The following is a 23702-nucleotide window of genomic DNA, read 5'->3' on the forward strand; positions in this document are numbered from 1 at the left end:
TATTGTATTTAAATGAGATCAAGAATCAATATATTGTAACCTTCGATTTCATGTAATAGAACATATTGCAAATAGGAGAATGTTATTTGAATCAAAGTGATAAACTATTTCTAGTCGAAGCATTCCATGCTCCTGTGATTTCTCATCTTTGTGCACTTATCGATATTACCTCATGTATAGAAGATTGCAAATGTGTTATTTGAATTTTCAGGAAAATATGTTTTTCTAAAACATTTCTGTTTAAATAATTCATTCTGATTTTAAATTCTAAAGACATAAAAGATAATTCTAAAGACTTAAAAGATAAAAGATGTGTGTATGTACATTGTTTGAGTCAGTAAATACCATTCTGTGTAGACCAGATGCGATGTTTGTTTTCTATTGAGTTTCTTTTCGAGTACGTCCCATTTTTATGGAATCTTTTAAAGCGAGAAACATTTGGAATAAAACAGATTCAACAGTCTCTTGTGGAGAGATGTTTCGTTGGCAATCATTCCAATTTTTTTTTTTTTATTTCAATGTTGACATTGGTATCCTTGATCCTTTCTAACATTTCATGCAAAGGCCAACGACAACAATACTCGAATTACACTTGAAGGAGTCATTATTGCTTCTCTGCACGAGTTTATGCGAAGAATGTTTTGCAAAACAGCCATTGAGTTGATTCGAATCTTAAAAAGCAGCATAGGTATTTCAGCACACTTTGTTCTTGCATGATAAAATGATATCCCATCATTGAAAGTTAACCATTCAAAGGTTCACCCCCTTTTGTCACGTGTATTTGACATGGTCGACTATCCATATGTAATAACAGGGTGCCATATGTGGTGCAGGATTTGCTTACCCTACCAGAGCACCTTAGACCCCCCAGGTGGGGTTCGTGTTGCTCATCTTTAGTTTTCTATTTTGCGTGTTGAGTACTATTGTTTGTCTTTGTTTTTTTTATTAGCCATGTTGTTGTCAGTTTATTTTTAACTTATGAGTTTGAATGTTGTCCTGGTATTATTTGCCTCTCTGATATAGAAGCTTAAAGAAGCTTCTTCTATTACATAGGTATAGTCGACATTCCTATGGATAGAAACAAGTGCATGTGCCTTTTATTCTGTCTATAACTTTAAATAACCATGCCAACTCATCTTTCCAAAATATTTTATAGAACCAAATAAAAAAGAATAATGCTTGAAAATTATGAATCCGAAACTAATCTGCAATGAAATGCAGGGCTTCTAACCTTCTACTGTCAAATTCAAGTGAATGTTTTTTCGACCTGGTAAATGTGACATACCCTTTTTTGGTAGCATAACACCTCTTTTATGGCTACATATATTATCAAAGGGAGATACTGAATTCTTAGGGTTAAAATGAATTAAACAGTATATTGTGCAAGTTTTGAAAGAGAGATATGCGTTTTGGAACCTAATCTATCAAATGTAAGTCTGATTTAAGTTCCTCACCATTATTTCAGTTTTTAGGAAGAATTGATTCTTATGTAGTACTTTTGATTAAGAATAAAGAATTAAAAAACTAATTTATTGTGCTCACTTTTCAAATATTCAAAATAAATAATGTAACTGTACATTGAGTTACAATAATAACTACAACATATAACAAAGAAAAATATAAGCAATTATAAATAAAAGCGCCATTTCCATCTCCCAATCATCAATAAAATATACATTTGGCATTGAGCATATACTATAATATTAAACACTTTTCATGCAATTCAAATTTAAACCTGAGTAAAATCTCTAATAATCAACTTTTGTTTACAATGTTATCATTTAAAAAAATATTCAAAACTATTATGCTATGGTTTACAGCTATTTATATTATGCTATGGTTTACAGGTTTTATATTATGCTATGGTTTACAGGTTTTTATATTATGCCATGGTCTATAGGTGTATATATAATGCTATGGTTTACAGCTTTATATATAATGTTATGGTTTACAGCTGTATATATCATGCTATAGTTTGCTTTGTTTTACAGTTGTGTATAATATTATGCTATCTGATGTTTTATAGCTGTATATATATTATGCTATGGTTTATTTTACTGCTGTGTTTGTGTATCATTATATGGTTCTATATTGTTTCTGTAATAGGATGGTACATATATGGTATTTTGAGCGATGTTTTTCTGCAGTAACATCGTGTACTATATATGTTTTGTCTGTTGAATATGGTATTTTACTTTTATTCCTCAAGTCCGTTTTTGTCATACAAATTATTTAATCTTAGAACAATTGCCTCAAATAGCATTGTTTAAAAGTGTTTTTTTTCTATTTATACATCTTTTTTTGTGATCAAACGAACGTAGACAGTATATAAAACATGGAGGTGGTATGATTGCCAATGAGACAACTATCCACCAAAGCAGTGGATTTAGTTGGAGGCCATCGTATCATAATCTATGTGAAATTAAGTATTAGAAATATATAAACAGGATATTTATACCAATTGGACCAAATGATAATCTTTAAAGTTCCATCATATAACTGGCCACATAATATCCATGTAAAAAAATATATATGACCGCGTTATATGCATTTGTGTTGTAGAAATATTTTGAACACATTTGGAGGAAATGTTGCCAAAGTACCACTCTTATAGTTCAAACATCCAGGTTTAGAGTATATTCAGGTTTAGAGTAAATTGACAGAAACATTATGAATTGGCATGACGGGCATCTCAAATGTTTTTTTGTATGAATGTTTTATGTGTAATCTTATCCAGTGTCTTGGTCATCTATCAATAGAAGAGAATACATTGAAACAGCTGCACTTTGATCGGCGTAAGGGAAATCGAATTCCTGTCCTATAGAAGATGCCATAGAATCGGGTCTGGATGGAATAAATAGAGAGTTCTCTGCATCTACTGGACTGTGTAACTCTTTATGTACTACAGGTATTAATGACGGTTCATCGTCATCACAGTTTGTCTTCACAGTTTTACTTCTACCTCTCTAAAATAAAACAGAAAGCAATAAACGTTAGATTTCCTTGATACAATCAACGGACAATTTCATAAACACATTTGAAAAAATTCTATGGTTATTATCATTATTATTTTGTATATGTTCCGTATATTTAGAGGAGAATTTCTATAGCCTACAGCATAAAATCTTGCAAAAATGAAATACCTATGGATTTTTTATTGTGCTTTTTAACCTTCCATTTAAAATATTTTAATCATATCATGGATCTTATTTATTATGCTGTTTGATCTTTTAATTAAACATACCTGACATCTGTTCCGACACTTGTCTATCAGAGATCTACAATGGAAATAAGACACATTAATACCAATGCATGAGAAGCGTCCTTAGACTGTGCATGATGTTAAAATACACTGCTATATCCGATTGGAATGGGAACGATGCCTAGTGTCAGGATAGCACCACGCTCTATACACACGTTCATAAACCCTAGTATCAATTCTTTGAGGGGTTCCGTAGCATCTCTATATATACAGCATAAGGTAATTTTCCAATATGTTGTTATTTTCGACCAGAATATGGATGGAATATATGCCACTGGACATTTATCAATTATAAAGCTTTGTATTTTTCTTAACAATTTTAGTCAATAGGAAATCAATAGATAAGTTCTTAGATTGACCAGCCTTATAGCTTTTTATCATGGCTTCAACTGGTCCACAATTAATGTTATGTACTAGAAACCTCGCCAAATTATCGCCTCCATTCCTGCCAATAATAGAAACCTAAATTAACGGTATAGCCATTACACCTGGTTTACATACTAGGTGTGGTTGAGCTTTAATGTATACTTTGATCATTAATCTGCATTTCCATCTTTACCAATCGTTTTTTTTTTATAAAGCAAATAACTTTGATTGATAGGTACAAATACAAGATTATTTAGACAAGTGCAAATTAGATATACAATTGATACTTGCCTCTAATTTGCAACCTCTATGTTTTGACTGTGATACTTGTATAAAAAGTTAATCAAAGTTCATTAACACTTTAAAGCAAAATGTATCAAAATATCTTGGCATATTTATTGTAATAGCTTGTTACTTCAAAACACTCATATCTGCCCCAGCATACTCCACTGAAGTATGAAAACAAAATTGGAACATAGTCAACATTCTATGTAAACATTTGATTTTATTCTTTACAACCAAATATTTCAAAACATTCGCATCCAGTTTATTAACTAGCTGTTGTACGGGATGAAAACTGATTGCAATAAAATATTTCCTCATGATACAACACGAATACAATAATTTAAATAGAAACGCATGCAGAATTTGCAAATTAATGCAGAAGAATTGAAACAGAAATTGTTCAGTAAAAAAGATTGAGACAAAACCAAAGTGTTAATAAATTCCACTTACCGTTTTATTACAAAGTTTAAAAAGCAAGGCACAAATACCAATATGTAGACTAGAACTAACAAGGCCCAAAGTACATGCCAGTTAATACTTGGTCCAATGTACGATAGTCCTGAGTCAGTGTCCGACTCTATTACACTATTTCCCATGGTAATTTCCGTTGTATTATTCATGTGGTCTTTTGCATTATCTTCGTTCACATCAACAAAATTTGGTACACTATAAGTGATACCGTCAACACAGTGATGCTTATACCTTTTAGATGAACACAACCTTTCGAATTCTTTGCAATGCAAAATGGTTTTACAATCCGACAATAAATTAGAATAATATTTTTCTTCAGTTTGTTTGAGACATACTTGTAGTATGATAGTTATTTCCTGGCAGGAGAGGTTTATCCTAGTGAATGTCTGTAGATCAGTACAGAAACCTGGCCACCATGCTGGTGGACATGGAAATGACAATAAATGATTGTGTATAAATGCACTGCTGCTAACATCCACTAAATTGATGACATCCCTTTTAAAGAGTGGTGAAGGAAAATTATAACCTGCACAATCCTGCAAATACAAAAAGTGGGTCGTGTTAACAAGAGGGTGTTATCTTTTTTCGAGCTTTGTATTTTTTGTTATATACGTTAGTTAAAAACAACAGACACGTTTTTACAACAAATAAGTTTATGAATAAGTCACTTTTTTTCATACTTACTATGATGTTTTGTGTGTATATAACGATTATTGTGTAAGGCTATTGACATCACTTGCTTAACCTGGTTACTACTGCACTTATGTGCTTTACACGTGCTTTATTAATGGAGACTTGTGAGGCTCTCTTGAGCGATACAAGTACAATTTATCCATAGAAGGCAATAGCTGTATTTGGTCAAACCATCATAGCGTTACCTTTTGTGCATTATAACAAGAGTATGAAGACCAAATATCGATAAACTAATTTTATTAAGTTTTAATTTTGCAACTGGAAATGCCTCATTTCACCAATATATGCAATCAACTGGCGAAATGAAATAAAATACGATTTTCAAGATGAAATTGGTACGGTGACAGGAATAATGTCGATGGCTATTAGGGGTCTAGAAATTTGGCTATTGCTATCAGTAATCAGAGGACTTTTTCAAAAAATTGTAAATAACCAACGAATATTGGGAAATACATGTTTAAATTCAAGGAATTATGACAAAGGCTGTCCAAGATTAATGGAATTTAGGCTATATCTTCCGAGAAAATAATAACTGAAATAACTGTTAGAGACAGGAACTTCGACGATAGCGGTCTGTGATCAATTGAATGTTGGTATTGGTGTCCGCGATTGAAAGAATGTAGGTATGAAGCAACGGCTAACATCAGATGAATATAGGAAGTTCCTGAGTTTAATGACTCAAGGCTATAGCTTTCCAACAACATCAGCAATTAAGCAATGGAACTGATCTCAGACAGCCATCGTAAGAATTTGTTTGGTCTATAGCACATAATACTATCTGAGATCTGGACTATAAGGCTTTGTTCAGATAGACAATGGGCAGAATGTCATATCCCACACTAACGCTAAATAGAAAATAAATGGTAAAAACCAGCAGTTCATCTTCATGCTTATTCATCATTTTATAATTGATGATGAAATAAGGATGTTAGATACTGCTGAGAAGGTAATTGAATTTTCAGAACTTTTATTGGAAGGATGCAATAAAAAGCGGCGTTACGACATATTCATAATCCGGAGATCACAAAAATATATTAAAAGAGGCTCTTGTAGGAGCTTAAATTTCTCACATGGTAAAATATGCGGTACTGATATTACATTTTCATCTTTTTCGCGATTAAAACTTTTCGAATACAAATTGATTACTTTCAAACATACAGCTTTTCGGGTGCTTTCAATTAAGTGAAACATTATTTTCATTCTATACCTGGTTGTCACTTTTTTGATAAGCGGGAATTTAAGGAACAAACTCAACATAGATACCATAAGGATGATTAGGACCAAGCTGAATTCAAGTTCAGTGGTTTTGATGTCGTTTTTTTATGATGACGTTTTTAGAAAGCGAGCCAAATTGGTCCCAAGTGAGCCAGACGAGTATTCTGGCTTTTCTAGGAACAATTAATTTGCTTGCGACTTCATCTTAAGGCCATATATTTCTTTTTGTCTTTTTCATAAATGGATTACAATTTTTTGGGGTATATTTAATCAATTTACAGGGAAAATTGCAGATTTGGACAATCATACACAACACAAGATTTGGTGATAATTATATTTAGTTCAAATATCCCTGAGAAACATGGGAAATAATACTTTTATGTAAATTAATTTTAAGATTTTGTCTGAACTAGATTAGTTTCTCACAATTCTTTGGCCATTAATAGGACCTGATTTATGCATTTTTTATAAACCAACCATCCATGCACACGTTAAGCCGCCGTCATTACACGTCAGCAAGCAGTTCCAATGATAGTAATTAATTCAGACAGGTGTGATCAATACAACTTGTAACTGTCGTCAATACGTTAAAAAGGTAATTTAGAGCAACGAGAGCTGCTTGTAGTATACACATGATCAATAAAAATGGCTCCATGAAACAACCTTGCAGCTAAAAAAGGTAATTGAAGCGGGTGTGTTCTCGAAATTAATAATTTTTGCTATCTAAAATCAAGATGAGTCAAGCAAACCACAATTATGATGTAGCAGCGTGTTCAAAGGCCGTGTCATATTGATTTTCGCTTTTATACTTGTCGTTTTCTTGATTGATGCATTACAACTGTAACAATGAAACATAATATTCTTAGTTGTTTTAAAATGAATGCATTATAAAATGACTACTTACCTATTAGGAAACTAAACTCTCCACGGAATGCTTTTCTAACTTAGATCGCGATGAATGTGTTTTCAATACAATATATCTGGAGAATTCCTATGAATTAATTGAAGTAACAGATGTACGACATGCTGTTTTAATCCATTTATATATTGACTCGGTAACAACAACTTATATTTTTCATTTTAACCATTACATATATGCAATGACTATCTCAAAATCTGTAAACATATCCTCATTATCACGTCCATTTTAGTCTTCTCAACCTATGCTTTAATTGTCAGCACAACTACAGCAGTTGAAGCCGTAATGAAACTATATTGATTATGTTGTGTGATGTTTTAGTGTTTAGTGCTTTTTGCATTATTAAGTTAACTCATAATAAAAAGCAGGATTTTTCCAATTAAAGTTATTGTATGTCACGGTTAGATGATGAAACAGCATCCGCCGCGAACCATGAAAGGTTGCAGGTTCGCACTCAAGAGATTTGTTTTATGTTTTTTTTAATATTGTAAAAATCAAATCGATAACATAGGCTTTGTTGGACTTTGGGGTGATTTTTTCTTTAAATATATTGTTTTGTCTTTTTAAGACCTTTGCCAATGCATTCCACACGTTTCTAAAATGCATATCCATAATGTTATATACGCCAAAAACGCCAAAACATAGTAGAAATTATCTTTAAAGGACAATACATATAATAACAGGTTGTCAAACGATTTCAAAAACGAAACTTATTTGCAGATACAAGATATTTTCCGATAAAAGTCGAAAACGCAAAACAATATGATGAAAGTCTTCATTAAGGGCAATAACCCCGAAAAGGGGTTGTCTGACGATTTCATTCATGTCTACTTATATGTAGATCTTGTCTTGGTGATTATATTTGCCATTTACAATACATCTCAATCTATTATAATTTTTAAGCTAATACTAGTAGCCAAAAATGAAACAAATTCGTCAAATTCATCATTGAAGGGCAATAACTCCTTTAAGATGTCATCTGAAAGTTTTAAGTTATTCGGGCAATAGGTAGATCTCATCATTCTGAATAAATCTGGCACTGTCATAATTTTTGTCTATTTATAGGGCAAGTTTTCAAGATAATAGACAAAACTGGAATTTTACCCCTCTGTTCTATTTTTAGTCATTTTGGTCATGTTAGTTGGCATTTTTAAAGAAATATACCCTACCCAGTAGTTTCGGACACGATTGTTGTAGTAATTGAAGACGAAAGACAACGGACGACAGATGCCAAGTGTTGAGAAAAGTATGAATCACTAAAAACCAAAAGCAAAAGTATCCGAGAGCATATAACAAAATGCCTTTGTATATTGGAGTCAACTTTGACAGTGGGCGTTGCAACTTTACATTCATAACAAAATCCACAAGTTTCTACTTGAGACACTACTAACTATGCGCAGATGAAGGATTAAGAAGAGACATACATTGCAATACACATCACATTACGTTATATGTATTATAATTAAGAATTATGCCTATGTTCAACGTTACATTCTTATTAAAAGAATATGTTTTCCTTGAAGGAATCTACCAATAGAGTTAAATATGTAACAATAAAGTAAGATAGTGTTATTAGGAAAAGCGATACTTGTGTTTCTTATTACCAACCATCTAACATAATTATAAATTCAAGGTGTATTGGGTTGTTTTAATTGTATTGTTTGCTTTAAACATAAATGCAAAGCATAGCAACATTGATTTTTATCAAAATCAGAACTTGTAAAATAAAAGTGCCAAGAGTGCAACGTTGAATGTGAATCACTACATACTCATGAAAACACATTAAATCAAATATTTATTAAAAAATATACCTTCTTGTGCTACTTTTTGAGTTGAATGAGGTCTAAATTTTGTATATTTGCTCAAAATTCGGATTTGTGGCCGTATTTTCCCTTTCGAAAAAAAGACATAACTTTTTTGTTTTAAAAGATAAACACATGTCTGTATTTTATAAGTATTCTTAAATGTATACATTTTTTATTCATAAATAACTCATATTTATCAAATGTTCATGAATGTAGAAAAAACATCATTTTTGATGTATATTTATCAAATTTAAAAAAAAATGCACTATGTATGTTTTCATGAAAATTGGCACACATAATCTTCTTGCGTAATCAAACCAAATGGCATTTTAAAAAAGAGGGGTCCATGAACTCGTTTTCAAGTTAAATAAGTTTGAATGATAAAAATCAGTCTAAAACTAAACTGGTCAAATGTCTACATACACTTATACAGTACGTAGACAATTTAGATGGCTGTAAACAGTGTCAAAGGTATGTATGATGCTCTGGACGCCTGGGGCTTCTTCTTTTTTTGTATGTAATTATTCGTGGAAATGCCTACAATGGCATTTAGAATTAGGTAACACATGATGAGTCGAGTTTCTTTTCGCCTCGTGTGTAAGATTTTCCATCCTAGTTCAAATAAAAATCACATAAAAAGTTCTACTGAGAACTACCACGTTCAAAATTATAAGAGGTCATCGAAAATAAGCAGCATTTAAAAAAAGATGCAGAAAAGAATGTAATGAATCAGCGACGTAAAATAATGGAAAATTCTTTCTCAAATTAATGACAACTACAATAAAAAAAAAAAATATACCAGATTGATTCAATGAATGGATGACCATCAGATACAAATTCAACAAAGTCAAAATTTTAAAGAGGGACGAAAGATACCAAAGGGACAGTCAAACTCATAAATCTAAGACAAATAATAGTACACATGACACAACATAGAAAAACTAAAGAATAAACAACACGAACCCCACCAAAAACTAGGGTGATCTCAGGTGCTCCGGAAGGGTAAGCAGATCCTGCTCAACATGTGGCACCCGTCGTGTTACTTATGTGATAACAAATCCGGTTGAAAGTCTTATTCGGTAGGTCACATTCATAAAAGGGAAGAGGATTGTAGTTACGACGTAAGGAACCTATCCGATATTATCAAAATTTAAGGTATACAATACACAAGGCACTTGTCACTGAGATTTGTTTTTCTATATATACTGTAAAAATTCAGGTATACATAGGATTTTTTTCCAGAGACAATGACATGACTATGATAGAGAGCAATAAATCTTTAGTAACCTTACTCGTAAAATATTTAAACCCCAGATACAGATTATCAAAAATAGAGCTGGAGTTGTCTTTCTTTTTATGCATCCCAACGGTTGAAGTCAAAGACAAAGCCAAATATTTTATTGATATAAAATCCAATATCTGGATTGGTTGGGACAAGGTGGATGATGACAAAATTACACATTCTGCCAACTTCAATGGTTGAATGCCTTTGTATATTGGAGTCAACTTTGCCAGTGGGCGTTGCAACTTTACTTTCATAACAAAAACCACAAGTTTCTACTTGAGACACTACTATGTATTATAATTAAGAATTATGCTTATGTTCAACGTTACATTCTTATTAAAAGAATATGTTTTCCTTGAAGGAATCTACCAATAGAGTTAAATATGTAACAATAAAGTAAGATAGTGTTATGAGGAAAAGCGATACTTGTGTTTCTTATTACCAACCATCTAACATAATTATAAATTCAAGGTGTATTGGGTTGTTTTAATTGTATTGTTTGCTTTAAACATAAATGCAAAGCATAGCAACATTGATTTTTTTTTTTATCAAAATCAGAAATTGTAAATAAAAATGCCAAGAGTGCAACGTTGAATGTGAATCATTACAGACTCCCGAAAACACAGTTTTGATCCCGTTTTTACATTTTAATAAAAATTTCCATGTAGAATATTTTTTACCTGATTAAATCAAATATGTAATAAAAAATCTACCTTCATGTGCTGCTTTTTGAATAAAATGAGATGTTAATTTTGTATATTTGCTCAAAATTCGGATTAGTGGCTGTATTTTTCCTTTCGAAAGAAAGACATAACTTTGGTTTAAAAGATATACACAAATTGTTTTTGTTAAATAATTTATAATGTCTGTATTTTATAAGTATCATAAAAATGTATACATTTTTATTCACAAATAACTCATATTTATCAAATGTTCATGAAGGTAGAAAAAAATATCATTTTTTGCTGTATATTTATGAAATTTTAAAAATTTGCACTATTTACATTTTCATGAAAATTGGCACACATAATCTTCTCGCGTAATCAAACCAAATGACATTTTAAATAAGGGGTCCATGAACTCTTATTCAAGTTTTAATTTTAAAAATAATAAATGAGTTTGATTGATAAAAATCAGTCGAAAACTAAACTGGTCAAATGCCAACACATACACATATACAGTACGTAGACAACTTAAATGGCTGTAAACAGTGTCAAAGGTATGCATGATGCTCTGGACGCCTGGGACTTCTTGTTGGTTTTGTATGTGATTATTCGTGGAATTTGCTACAATGGCATTTAGCATTGGGTAACACATGATGAGTCGAGTTTCTTTTCGCCTCGTGTTAAGATTTTCCATCCTAGTTCAAATAAAAATCACAAAAATAAATTCTAAGAACCACAAAGTTCAAAATTATAAGAGGTAAACGAAAATTAAGCAGCATTTTAAAAAAATGCAGAAAAGAATGTGATGAATCAGCGAGGAAAAATCATGGAAAATTCTTTCTCAAATTAATGACAACTACAATAAAAATATATACCAGATTGATTCAATGAATGGATGACCATCAGATACAAATTCAACAAAGTCAAAATTTAGTAAGGTATACAATACACAAGGCACTTGTCTCTGAGATTTGTTTTCCTATATATATACTGTTAAATTCAGGTATACATAGGATTTTTTCCAGAGACAATGACCTGTAATAGAGAGCAATAAATCTTTAGTACCCTAGCTTGTAAAATATTTAAACCCCAGATACAGATTATCAAAAATACAGCTGGAGTTGTCTTTCTTTTTATGCATTCTAACGGTTGAAGTCAATACAAAGTTAAAGCCAAATATTTTCTTGATATAAAATCCAATATCTGGATTGGTTGGGACCTCAATGGTTGAATGAGGTACATAATTATAGCTAGTACTTGACTGTTTCCATCTGGAGTAAAAACATGCATGCTAAAGACATGCAAACGTTCGTTAGGCTGTTTCATGCTGTTTGGGATGTATAGATACCCTGCAACGTCCGGTCGCATCAGTCACGTCTGTCGTTACAACTGAGAATGCGAGATCAGCTCCTGTTTATACACTAGCCACAATATATATATACCTTGAATAGCTACTGCTGAACGACATACTCTTCGTGACTACGGCAAATCTACACAGCAGCACAGTAATCCTGGTCTATTTATGTTCAGAGGACTGTATATTGGTTCCAGAATTAACTGTAGCATTAATTAAACATAATGGGTGCGAGTACAGTGTACGAATGTCTGAAGTCCAAGTACACTGTTTACAATGTTTGACACTCGCATCATCATCGTCATTGTCGTCGTCTGAACAGGGTCTCGGTGTAGGAGACGTTTTGTGCTATCAACACACGAAACCTCGCAGTGCTATCAACACAAGAAACGTCGCAAAACTCAGATTTAGGAAACTGTTTAAAAGGATTGTTGTTGAACCAAGTTTAAAACCCGATTTGTCCAAAGGTTGTCACAGTTTGTCAATATATCAGGTGAGGTGAGTGTATACCAGAGGATATTGTTTTGTATAATTGAAAAAAACAAAATCTGTAAGATGTTTATAGATGCAAACAATATATATTCCTGGTATCATATGCCATAGATACTATTCCTAAAGAGATAGATGATCCCAAAAAGTTGTCTTCATGCAAAACCATAAAGGTCAAATCTATAAAACATGTTATCAAAGAAAGAATATCTAATAAATACAGTAACCTCTTAAAACTAATATTGAAGATCATTGAAGTTCTATGTGATAAAAATAAACATTTTCTTTACAAGATCTCAAAAAGATTTTACTTGGCACATTCAAACTTTGAATTTCGTATACCTTTTGCTGTTATGTGATCATAATTAATCTGGAACTTGAATAAGATATTATGTAATTTTTGATCTATTAAAGATATACTAGTAGATGATGGAATTCATATCTTCCTGCATTTTGAAATAAATTAAATTTAAGAAACAATTACTTCTCTGAAATTGTTTCTCAAAATATTGGCTTTATGAGTTGTACTTACAAAATAAAACTACAGTAAATGCTCAATCCAACAATTTTTCAAGAAGTACATAGTCTAAGTTCCTTTTTAAAACAGTCAGTGGAACTGAGGACAAGTGACTCTTGATTAACTGATGGCTAAAATATGTGTTGTTTATATGTTGTAGTTTGCATATTTTGTTTGTCACTATCTTATATGATTGAGACAATTTATATATCATGTTTGAAGATCATTTCTAATTTAAATGTACACAAAATGAAAACTTGAGATTTGAATTCAGTAATTAATTGTGTAACTCCCTTAACTTGTGTTATATGTACATAACGTTATGCTTAGTATGCCTTGTGCTTTTATAAGTCTCTGTGGTGTATTATGTAAAAGAGGGACGAAAGATACCAAAGGGACAGTCAAACTCGTAAATCTAAAACAAACTGACAACGCCATGGCTAAAAATGAAAAAGACAAACAGAAAAACAATAGTACACATGACACAACATAGAAAACTAAAGAATAAACAACACGAACCCCACCAAAAAAACTAGGGGTGATCTCACGTGATCCGGAAGGGTAAGCAGATCCTGCTCCACATGCGGCACCCGTCGTGTTGCTTATGTGATTACAAATCCGGTAAATAGTCTAATTCGGTAGGTCAAATTCATGAAAGGGAAGGGGATTGTAGTTACGACGTGAGGAACATATCCGATATCATTTGTGAAACGGTTTTTCCATAACGGTCAACAACCCGTGATGGCGTCCGTAAAATTTACGAAGGGAAGATTTCAATTTCACCATTTGGAACTCTTGGTTTAATAGCTTCCTTGTAAGCAGTAACCCTCTATCAAGAAAATCATGATAGGAAATGCAATTAAGCACGGGAATATCGTATCAATTGGGAGATATATATCCCGTATGCAGGTGCTGCTGGAATGTTGCTACTTAGAAATGGAAAGTTCACAATTGGAAGCTGAAATCATCTCTTTTGTCGTAAAGTTTTGTCTTCAATCGACCCTCATTGTCAATTTCTAGATGTAAGTCAAGATATGAAGCCGACTTAATTGTATCTGTAGTATCCTTTATCTCCAATTCGATGGGATAGATGCAATCCACATAGTCACCAAATTTTGAATTGTTTAGTGAAAGAACGTCATCTATATAGCGGAAAGTAGAGTTAAAGGATATTGCTAACTTCTTATCTTTCTTCCTAAGAAGTTCCTGCATGAAGTCAACCTCATAATAATAAAGAAACAAGTCAGCAAGTAGAGGGGCACAGTTTGTTCCCATTGGGATGCCGACAGTCTGTTGAAAAACACGTCCTCCGAACGTTACAAATATGTTGTCAATCAAGAAATCAAGCATCTTGATAATGTCGGTTTCAGAGAATTTTTTGTTTGAATCAGAATGATTCTTTACAAAGTATGATTTATCCCTCCCTAAGACAAGATACTTGTATCTACGTTGGCCTTTATTTTTTATGAAGCAAAGTAATACCAACTCTTTTAATTTGTCTTTTAGTTTGGAATGTTGAATACTTGTGTAAAGAGTAGAAAAGTCGTGTAAGTTAAGTTAGATTGTTTATTTCACGAATTGTCTGCCATCACCCCAGTTCGGAGTTAAACTGTTCAATTATTTGATTGGAAGATTGTTTTCATGTTTCAACCATAAGAAAAACACATTAGCACGAATCACAAAAACAAACTTACAAGGATGTATTTCAGTCTCATTCAGTCTCGTTTAAATCTCGTTCTTGAATTATTTCCAAAACATGTGATACAAGCGGAAAATATCAATGAATTTTAAAAATGTTATAATGAAACATAACTTTGTGAAAAATTGTGTATCTGCAATGAACGGTTTTTGAGTAATCCAGTTTTCAAATTTAACGACTAATCAAAATTTTAGGATAATGGGTGAGGGATACAAAAATTGATTTTACAAGAATATTATACATCCCATATCATTTTGGTCTTTTCAAATTTCTTAGATATGTATTTTTTTAGTCATTTATAACAAAAAAGTTGAAATAATATGCTCTTTGTTCTTAAAACTGAGAAAAATCACAAAACTAGAAAATTGACAGCATGGTAAATTTTACACAAAATAGCGTCAAAATATGATAAAACCTTTTTATATTAACACCTACCTATAGTTTTTTTTAAGTAAAATTTATTTAGATTGGTCCACTTCATCTTTATATGGGGACGAAGTCCCCAATTACGGTAGAAAAATCAATAAAAAAAAAAAAAAAAAAAAAAAAATTGGGAAAATTTCCCGAATTTTTCATTGTACTAATGAACTCAAAATCGTTAACTTTTTTTTTAGATCTAGTTCCTGTTCCGGTTTTCCCGCATTTGCGCAGAAATCTGTCTTTTTTGCATGAGACTGATTTTTTTTTATATTGATCAGTCTAGTAAAATATAAGATTGGAACTCAATAAAATTTTAATAATATGAGGCAGGCATTACCTGTAAATGGGGACGAAGTCTGTATGAATTATTTTTTTGTAACTTAAATATTTGTTAAAAAAACGGAAATATACGTAACGTTTCCGATATTGGTTCTGTTGTTAGGGAGTTTAGTTGTGACGTTATTTAAGTTATGACGTCATATTCAATGTAAACAAAGAAACGCTATCATCAGGTAACGTTTTTTCATATCAAGGAATTATTAAAAATGAAATTGATATTGCGTTCCTTCCTTTTTATAATAGATTGGTAAATATATATTTTACTTAAAGATTCATACAAACAAAACCGGAAAAAGGAAGTACATTGTAGATTTCTGCGCAAGTCCGGGATTTCAAAACATGACATAAAAAAAATTGAATGATTTTGAGTTCATTAGTACAATGAAAAATTCGGGAAATTTTCCCGATTTTTTTTTTTAATTTAATTTTCTACTGTTATTGGGGACTTCGTCCCCATATGATAATTGTTTAATTTGAAAAAAAACGTTACCCGATGGAAGGGTTTCTTTTGTTTACATTGAATATGACGTCATAACTTAAAGAACGTCACAGCTAAGGTAGCACTCCACAGTTAGGTGTGTAGTTTCGCATTTTGGCCCCTGTGGATTTTTTAAATATGAGAGCTAGTGTGCAATAAAATTCATTTTTGGATAGCTGAGTATTAAAATAGCCTTTGTATTGGGTTTATATGAACATCAAGGTTATGTAATGTATGTAATATAGGCTGTTTTCTGTATGACAGTCCGTATTTGCATGTCCATACCATACATTGGTCCGGCAATTATTGTAATGTGTTTTTCCAACTTTTTATCGCACGAACTTTGTGATTGGATTTTACGAAAAAATGAGGCGAAAGACACCCATTTTTTATTTGATCATTAGGAAGATTTAAGGAAACAGTTTCTAAAAAGGTATTACTCAAAGGCATTGAAATTCTAGTTTGATCCAAATTTTGGGGGGATATATGACATGTTCACCCCCCTTTTTGCAATATTTTATGGTAAATAAATGCTGAATGTTGCCATGGATACACATAAAAGGAATTAATTTTCACCCTTTTAACTTTGGAAAATTGAATCTATGGAAGATACTGATTACATACATATGTACATGTACAACACAACCAGTTAGGTTAATGTATTAGAAATCCAGGAATAGGAGATGATAAAACATTTTGGGGCTCATTTTTAATTTTATTTTCTAACTGTGGAGTGCTACCTTATATCCCTAACAACAGAACCAAAATCGGGAACGTTACGGTATTTCCGTATCCTTTATTAACATGTTTGAAGTAAAGAAAAATATACATACAGACTTTGTCCCCATTCACAGGTTATGCCTGCCTCATATTAGAAAGTATGAAAAAAAGTTTAATTGTGAAATTGTGATTTTTTTTTTCACGATAATAGCCCAAAAATAAGTAAAAATCGACGAACAATGGGAAAATCATCAAATTTGGCCATTTTCAAACGACCGTAGCAAAAAAAGAAGTGCACCACCATATGATTTTTTCTTCACCAATTATTTTGTTACAGTCTTATGAACCAAAAAATCAGGTTAAGAAAAAAAAGTAAGAATGTTTGGCTCCTCAAAGGTGTTAGAGTCCTCGCATTTACTGAAACTTAATTCAAGGTCAATAACAAATATCAAATACAAGATGTTCTCTCAGATAAAAGTACCAATAAGTTCACATCAAAGGATGTAATGTAACGAAGTCATAAACGGACGCCTTGTATTATGAAACAATTACGCATGCAGTAAGTGTCCTCATAAATACTGGAGATGATACCTTTCATTAAAGAGTCTCGTTCTCATTTCATTATAAGTTGCATATAAGAAGCTCATGCATCAAATCACTGCGGATTTTCTTTATGTTTGTATTGCACACTCTTTTGTTCGGACTGTTTTATGATGTTTACTTTATCGATTTCTAGTAATTGTTGAGATGAAATAAACCATTGAAATTCTAAGACCTTAGACCTTAAACTTCAGAAAAAATGATGGATTAAATAAAATAAATGTGTTCATGTTTATACAAATTCCTGCAATTATTATGTGCAAGGTAACTCCACAAAATTGTTAATAACATTCCGATTGTATTTGATCGCTCGGGTAATATTGGAAGAAGAGTCTTCAAAAAGTCTATACATTATAAATATCAAGCTATATATTTATGAAATTTAAAGACATTGAAATAACATGACCGTAGACCTGAAACTAGGTCAAATTCAAATAAATGATGAATATGTCAATGAGACACCGATGATGTTCCCGCTTGCATATAACGTTATTAATAAGAAACGTAACTCAAAAACTGTGAAAGTGACGATACCGCTGATCAGAGTTTCGTGATAAGCAATATGTATACGTTTCATAACATTTAGGAGAGGCAAGCTTAAGTTCGAGAACGGAAACGAAAATGTTTGCAATGTTTCATTTGTTAAGGGGCATTTCTCTAAAACGATAGAAAAGACGCCACCAAAATTGAAAATTGACCTGTACCTTTGGTATGTGGTATTTAGCATTGTACATAAATTTCTTAATATTTGGTTGAAGCAAACCTAAGTTAGGGAACGGAGAACGTCCGTATACTGATGGACGGACGTAAAGACGGACAATGGCCACCCTTAATGCCACCTCCGCTACAGCGGGGGCATACAAATATAGATATACCTGTTTAACATTGCGGTAAATTGCCTAATGTTTTTTATGTGTATAGATAAAGGAAGATGTGGTGTGAGTGCCAATGAGACGACTCTCCATCCAAATAACAATTTAACTAATAACAAATACAAAGTGTGTTTTCTAACAAGGTAACGCCACAGAATTGCTTATAACTTTCTAGTAGTATTTGATATCTCGCATTATACCACATGTTCAATATCACTCTTTTTAACCATACAGTTCATTTTGGAAGAAGCGCTCTGTAGTCTATATAAATGGCAAGCAAATGATAAACAAAAGACCCAAAAGCGGATTCAGAATAATTAGAACACAGGTTATAATGGTTCTATCTTAAAAAGGGGGTTTCTTATGATTTCAGTCGATTTTTAATTGATTTATATAAAATGAAATCGTTTTATCCTCCATCGTATAGTGGTATGAATACAATTCGTTTATCAAATCGATTGAAAGATTTTCTATTTTTAGAGTGAAGTAGATAAAATATATATGTTGCCTTATCTTTCAACTTAATCTAGAAATCCAGCATGATATGCCAGTAAGTAAACCTGCTGAAAACTTGACAGATATATTTATGTTTTATAACTTAAAGCAACCTTATCTTTTGTTGTACGACTTTCTAATTTTAACTGCAAACTTCTTTCGATGCTGTGCACTCTCTTCATTTTTATAAACAAATATGATTGGGAAATAAGATTTAACTTAGTATACTACACGTTGAAATATTTTTTTTTTTAATGATACACAATTTTGAAGTATCTTGAACGTGATTGTTTTATCTTGTTCTGATACTTTGCTGCTCCTATTATAAGTATCAACCCATGCCTTTTTTTAATACTACAACTTGTTAAAAAGATAAAGTTTGACAACTATAATTTATAGTACCTACCTCAGTACACATAGTTTTATTAAGGTCCATGCTTTGAGCTACAGAGGTCATAAACACTACAAATAATGTAACCTTTCCGGTGGAGGTCACCATAACAAACACATTTTACCCCTGAAACAAGAGAATAATTAAGTTATATTTCATGTGTAGATTATCTATTTTTGTCTATCTTAATGTGGCTACCATGTAGAATAACGAAGTCTTTCATTACTTGTTGAAAACAGAAATTATCTTTGTTGTAGATGGGAATATGTTGCAGAATTCCTTTGAATTATAAATAATTATATAAACCATTTCATAAGTTTGTTTGAATTATACGATAAATCCATCTAATTGGACAACCTACCTAATTTTATACAATGCAATGGCTATCTTTTAACAAATAAAGTTGTTGCAGTGTTTTCTTCCAAACCCCGATGCAAGATGAATAAAATATGCAGTCATGTCCAGTCAGGAAGAGGTGTAAAATATCAAGCCTTGTGCACAGAGATTGCAACACTCTCTTCACATTATAGAACTCTTGTAAAAACTCTGCGAGTATCCTGATGTGGCCTGTTGCTAGGTCAAGTTTCTGCTGACATACACCATACTCTCCCTTGTTCCCTTGCTGTCAACCCAGTTTGCAGAACAAACATTTTTGGTTCTCAGTTAATTTATTCTTGTCCAAAATTGCTTGAAATATACTTGCAGCCTTATATGTTTTAACCAAACGCTGGATCTAACTAGTATTATCTATCTTGGTTACTTTTCTCTCACTTAATTTAAGTCCCCACATACCCGTACTTGCTGCATGTGCCTATCCTTAGTCAGGAATATATATACATATACATGTGTTATGGGATCCTTAGTTAAGCATAGTTTGCTTTATTTTAATTACTAAGACAATAACACATGCATATAACACTAATGATGCGCAAACCATTCTGGCCAACTTTAGAGTGTAAAGAAGTGCAGTGTCAAGGCACTAATCAAGAACAAATTCTTGTAAATATACGATAAATATACGGAGATCCCATAGAAGCGCAGCACATCATTTTGGTCTTTTTTGATAACAATACAAACATGTCCATTTCGGCTAAATATATACTAAAGTAGTTTATTTTGCATCTTTTTTCAGGTAAGGAACTAATTCCAGAGGGATCAAAATCAAAACCCACAAATATCCTTCCGAATATTAACAAACACAGGACCAAATGTAATATGAGCCAGTTTATCATTCCAGGAATTAATTTTGATGGAAATTCGACATTCAAGCTAGGAAAATTTAAAGTTAAAAATCTTAAAAGTCAAGCAGCTATGAATTTTGATGGGACTGTTTCTGCAGACATGTATTTAGAACGACTGGTCAACTCCCAAAGAAGATTCTATCAAATGATAAATACATGTTAGATGTTTCGATTCTATTGACACTCAATATATTTGGATATTAAACAAGCAACTGCATGTATTTACTCTGTAAAGGTTTCCAACCTATTTAGTATTCCCGGTTTCCGTTAAGAAATACGTTAATGTATTAGTATAGCAAAACTAAAATTAGACTTCTTACCTTTAAATTAGTTATTTTCCTAGCTAGTGGTAATCACCTATTTCTGTCATGTATGTTTACTACAATGTACGTATGCCATAGTTATTTCTTTGATTAAAAACAGAAATATCTATAAATAAAGAAAGTGTATTTACAGTTGTCAAACCGTGATATGCACCATCACCTGCGCAAAATACAAGTTAATTTTATTTTATATTACACATTTTATAGAATTAAATACAACACTTATGAGATAAAAGTGTGATATTTCAGTAGTCAGAATATTTTAGCAATTACACATTATGTTATCACGTAGCAACGAATAAAACCTCTTTAATATGTCAATCAACAGTGTTTTTTATGAAAAGAAAATGAATAGCTTTTTAGAAATGTAAAAAGTTTTGTTATCAACTACAAAAAAATATCAATGTTTTATACATCCTTATCGCAAGTGGAAGAAACGAAGAAGCGTGTTCCCTTTGTCCCCTTTTATCCAGTTTTGTTGTCACATAAGTTTATTTATGATCATTCTATCTTGAACGCACAATTTCTGAATCACATATGTACAGGTAGTTAGTAATGTCTTACTAATTCAACACATACATATGAATTATAGATTTTTGTGTAACATGTTTTTTACATGCACTGTTACAATCAATTAAACATTAAACATAAGAAAAATATAACAAACTATGATCGATTGAAAGATCTTTAAAACATATAAGATCATTGAGGTGAATACGTAAAGGGCCGTGAAGCGAAAAGTTGCCTTAACTTATATGTGTAATAGTTTCATTCTTACCTCATAATTACAACAGTTGTAGGTCTTTGACCTGATGCACTTTTTACTCCTTTGTCATGTTTCGATACAAACAGTTATGGAACGTTCATAAACAACAAAGGAAAAATGGACTGGGTAGTTCTATTAATAGAAAAATCATATTATTAATAATTGTTAATCAATAAAAAAAATGACAGAACTTGATTTTCGGACAATGATTTCAATTATGATAATAAATTTGTATTGATGTAGTTCGTCTTATTTCTTAATTTAATATCGCCGATAACTGTTAATAGATTTCTATCGTTTGACACGTGTTTTATAATATCACAGTTTTATTTCTTTGCATATTAATATTATTTGCTTGTGTGCACTAGTGTCAAGAGTATGATGACCAAAAGCCGAATAATTCCAATTACTGAAAGCTGCAATATAATTTTACAGGGTTGTCATATTTATCTGTTTATGAAGTCTGCCACCGAAAATCATGCTTCATTCCACTGATACAAAACAACAAGATATTGGAGATGAAATGGGTGTGGTGTCTTCATTGGCAACCAGAAGTTGAAAACCATTACCTAGTCTCACATTTTAACACACTTTTTTTCATATGAATAAATCCATCTAATTGGACGACCTGGCTACCTATATATGAGTCATTTTTAATAAATGTCGAATTTTTAGTACACCTAAGAATTTATATCTTATTTTTTATATTTGATGAAAACTGCAAGTGTATGTTTATAGATTTTTTGTTTTTAAACGACTTATATTGCTTTGTTACAATAAACTATTTTTTTCCCAGTGAAAAAATCATTTACTTTTAATTATCTTTAATGGAGTTGACATGAGCAAATTTGATAAGATGCAAACAATGCTTTCTCTTTTGGATTCCCAACTCCCATGTTTTCACCCTTTTTTGTCGGTGATTAAGTTGGTATTTTTTTGCTATATTGTAGGATGTCAATGTCGGTACCAGCTCCTAGTCCTGGTCTTTTCTGTCCAGGTATATGTTTCTTACAGTCTTTTACAATATATTTTTCATTACTTTTTATTGGCAATGACCTAGCTGCCGATAACTGCGAGTGCTCTTAAATCTGTACTTAGTGTCTTTTTGTTGTAGGGATGTACAAGTACCCGGCCACGCCCACCCTGTGTTTTTGTAAGATGTATTTCTATTGGTATCAATCTGATGAGATAAGCCTTTTTCAACTAATTTCTATAATCTGTTCTTATTTTGAACTGTTACATCATTGTCCCAGGTTAAAACAATGTGGGATCGGTGCTAGCTAACATCTTTAAACCCCGCCACATTTTTTATGTGCCTATCTCAAGTCAGGAGCCTGTAATTCAATGGTTGTCGTTTGTTGCTGTGTTACATTCATACGATATTCCCGCGCTTGTAATTCCTATCATGATTCCATTGATAAAGAGTTGCTGCTAGCAAGGAAGCTATTAACCCAAGAGTTCCAAATGGTAAAGTTGAAATCATCCCTTCGTAAATTTTACGGACGCCATCACGAGTTGGTTGACCGTAATGGAATAACCGTTTCACAGATGATATCAGATATGTTACTTACGTCGTTACTTCAATCCCGTTCCCTTTCATGAATGTGTCCTACCGAATTTGACTACCGGATTTGTAATAACATCGCAATACGACTTTGCCACATATGGAGCAGGATCTGCTCATCCTTCCGGAGCACCTGATATCAACCCTAGTTTTTTGTGGGGTTCGTGTTGCTCAGTCTTTAGTTTTCTTTGTTGATCCTTTTATATTATTATGTGTCTGTTTTTTTTATTTTTATCCATGGCGTTGTCAGATTATTTTAGATTTATGAGTTTGACTGTTGCTCTGGTATCTTTCGCCCCTCTTTTACATATTCGTTTTTCGATCATTATTTTGTACATTAACTGGGCCGTTAATTTTTGTATATAAATGAATCACCTTTATTAGACCAAGTTATTTTATCTTGTGCTACTTTTCATATTGATTAGGTTGGTACCTCCTTCTTTCAGTCAAAACACTCGATCTGTATCT

At 32.0% G+C, this 23702-nt stretch overlaps 1 protein-coding gene across 3 annotated transcripts; it reads right to left on the bottom strand.

Moving 5' to 3' along the window:
- Nucleotides 1-1511: 1511 nt before the first annotated feature.
- LOC134712042 (uncharacterized) lies at nt 1512-21793 on the bottom strand. Of its 3 annotated transcripts, none has more exons than XM_063573162.1 (6): nt 21683-21793; nt 20902-21010; nt 19356-19466; nt 4364-4920; nt 3245-3278; nt 1512-2966 (listed from the first exon to the last, which is right to left on the bottom strand). In XM_063573162.1, the coding sequence occupies exons 3-6, from the start codon at nt 19446-19448 to the stop codon at nt 2730-2732; spliced, it is 921 nt and encodes a 306-aa protein (XP_063429232.1). In that variant the 5' UTR covers nt 19449-19466; nt 20902-21010; nt 21683-21793; the 3' UTR covers nt 1512-2729. The 3 variants fall into 3 exon arrangements, with proteins under 3 accessions (XP_063429232.1, XP_063429233.1, XP_063429231.1); XM_063573163.1 differs by having other exon boundaries at nt 20902-20960; nt 21683-21742; XM_063573161.1 differs by lacking the exon at nt 21683-21793 and adding an exon at nt 21319-21433.
- Between the last annotated feature and the right edge of the window lie 1909 nt (nt 21794-23702).

This window comes from Mytilus trossulus, chromosome 3, assembly GCF_036588685.1.
Source record: "Mytilus trossulus isolate FHL-02 chromosome 3, PNRI_Mtr1.1.1.hap1, whole genome shotgun sequence".
NCBI classification, from domain to species: domain Eukaryota; kingdom Metazoa; phylum Mollusca; class Bivalvia; order Mytilida; family Mytilidae; genus Mytilus; species Mytilus trossulus.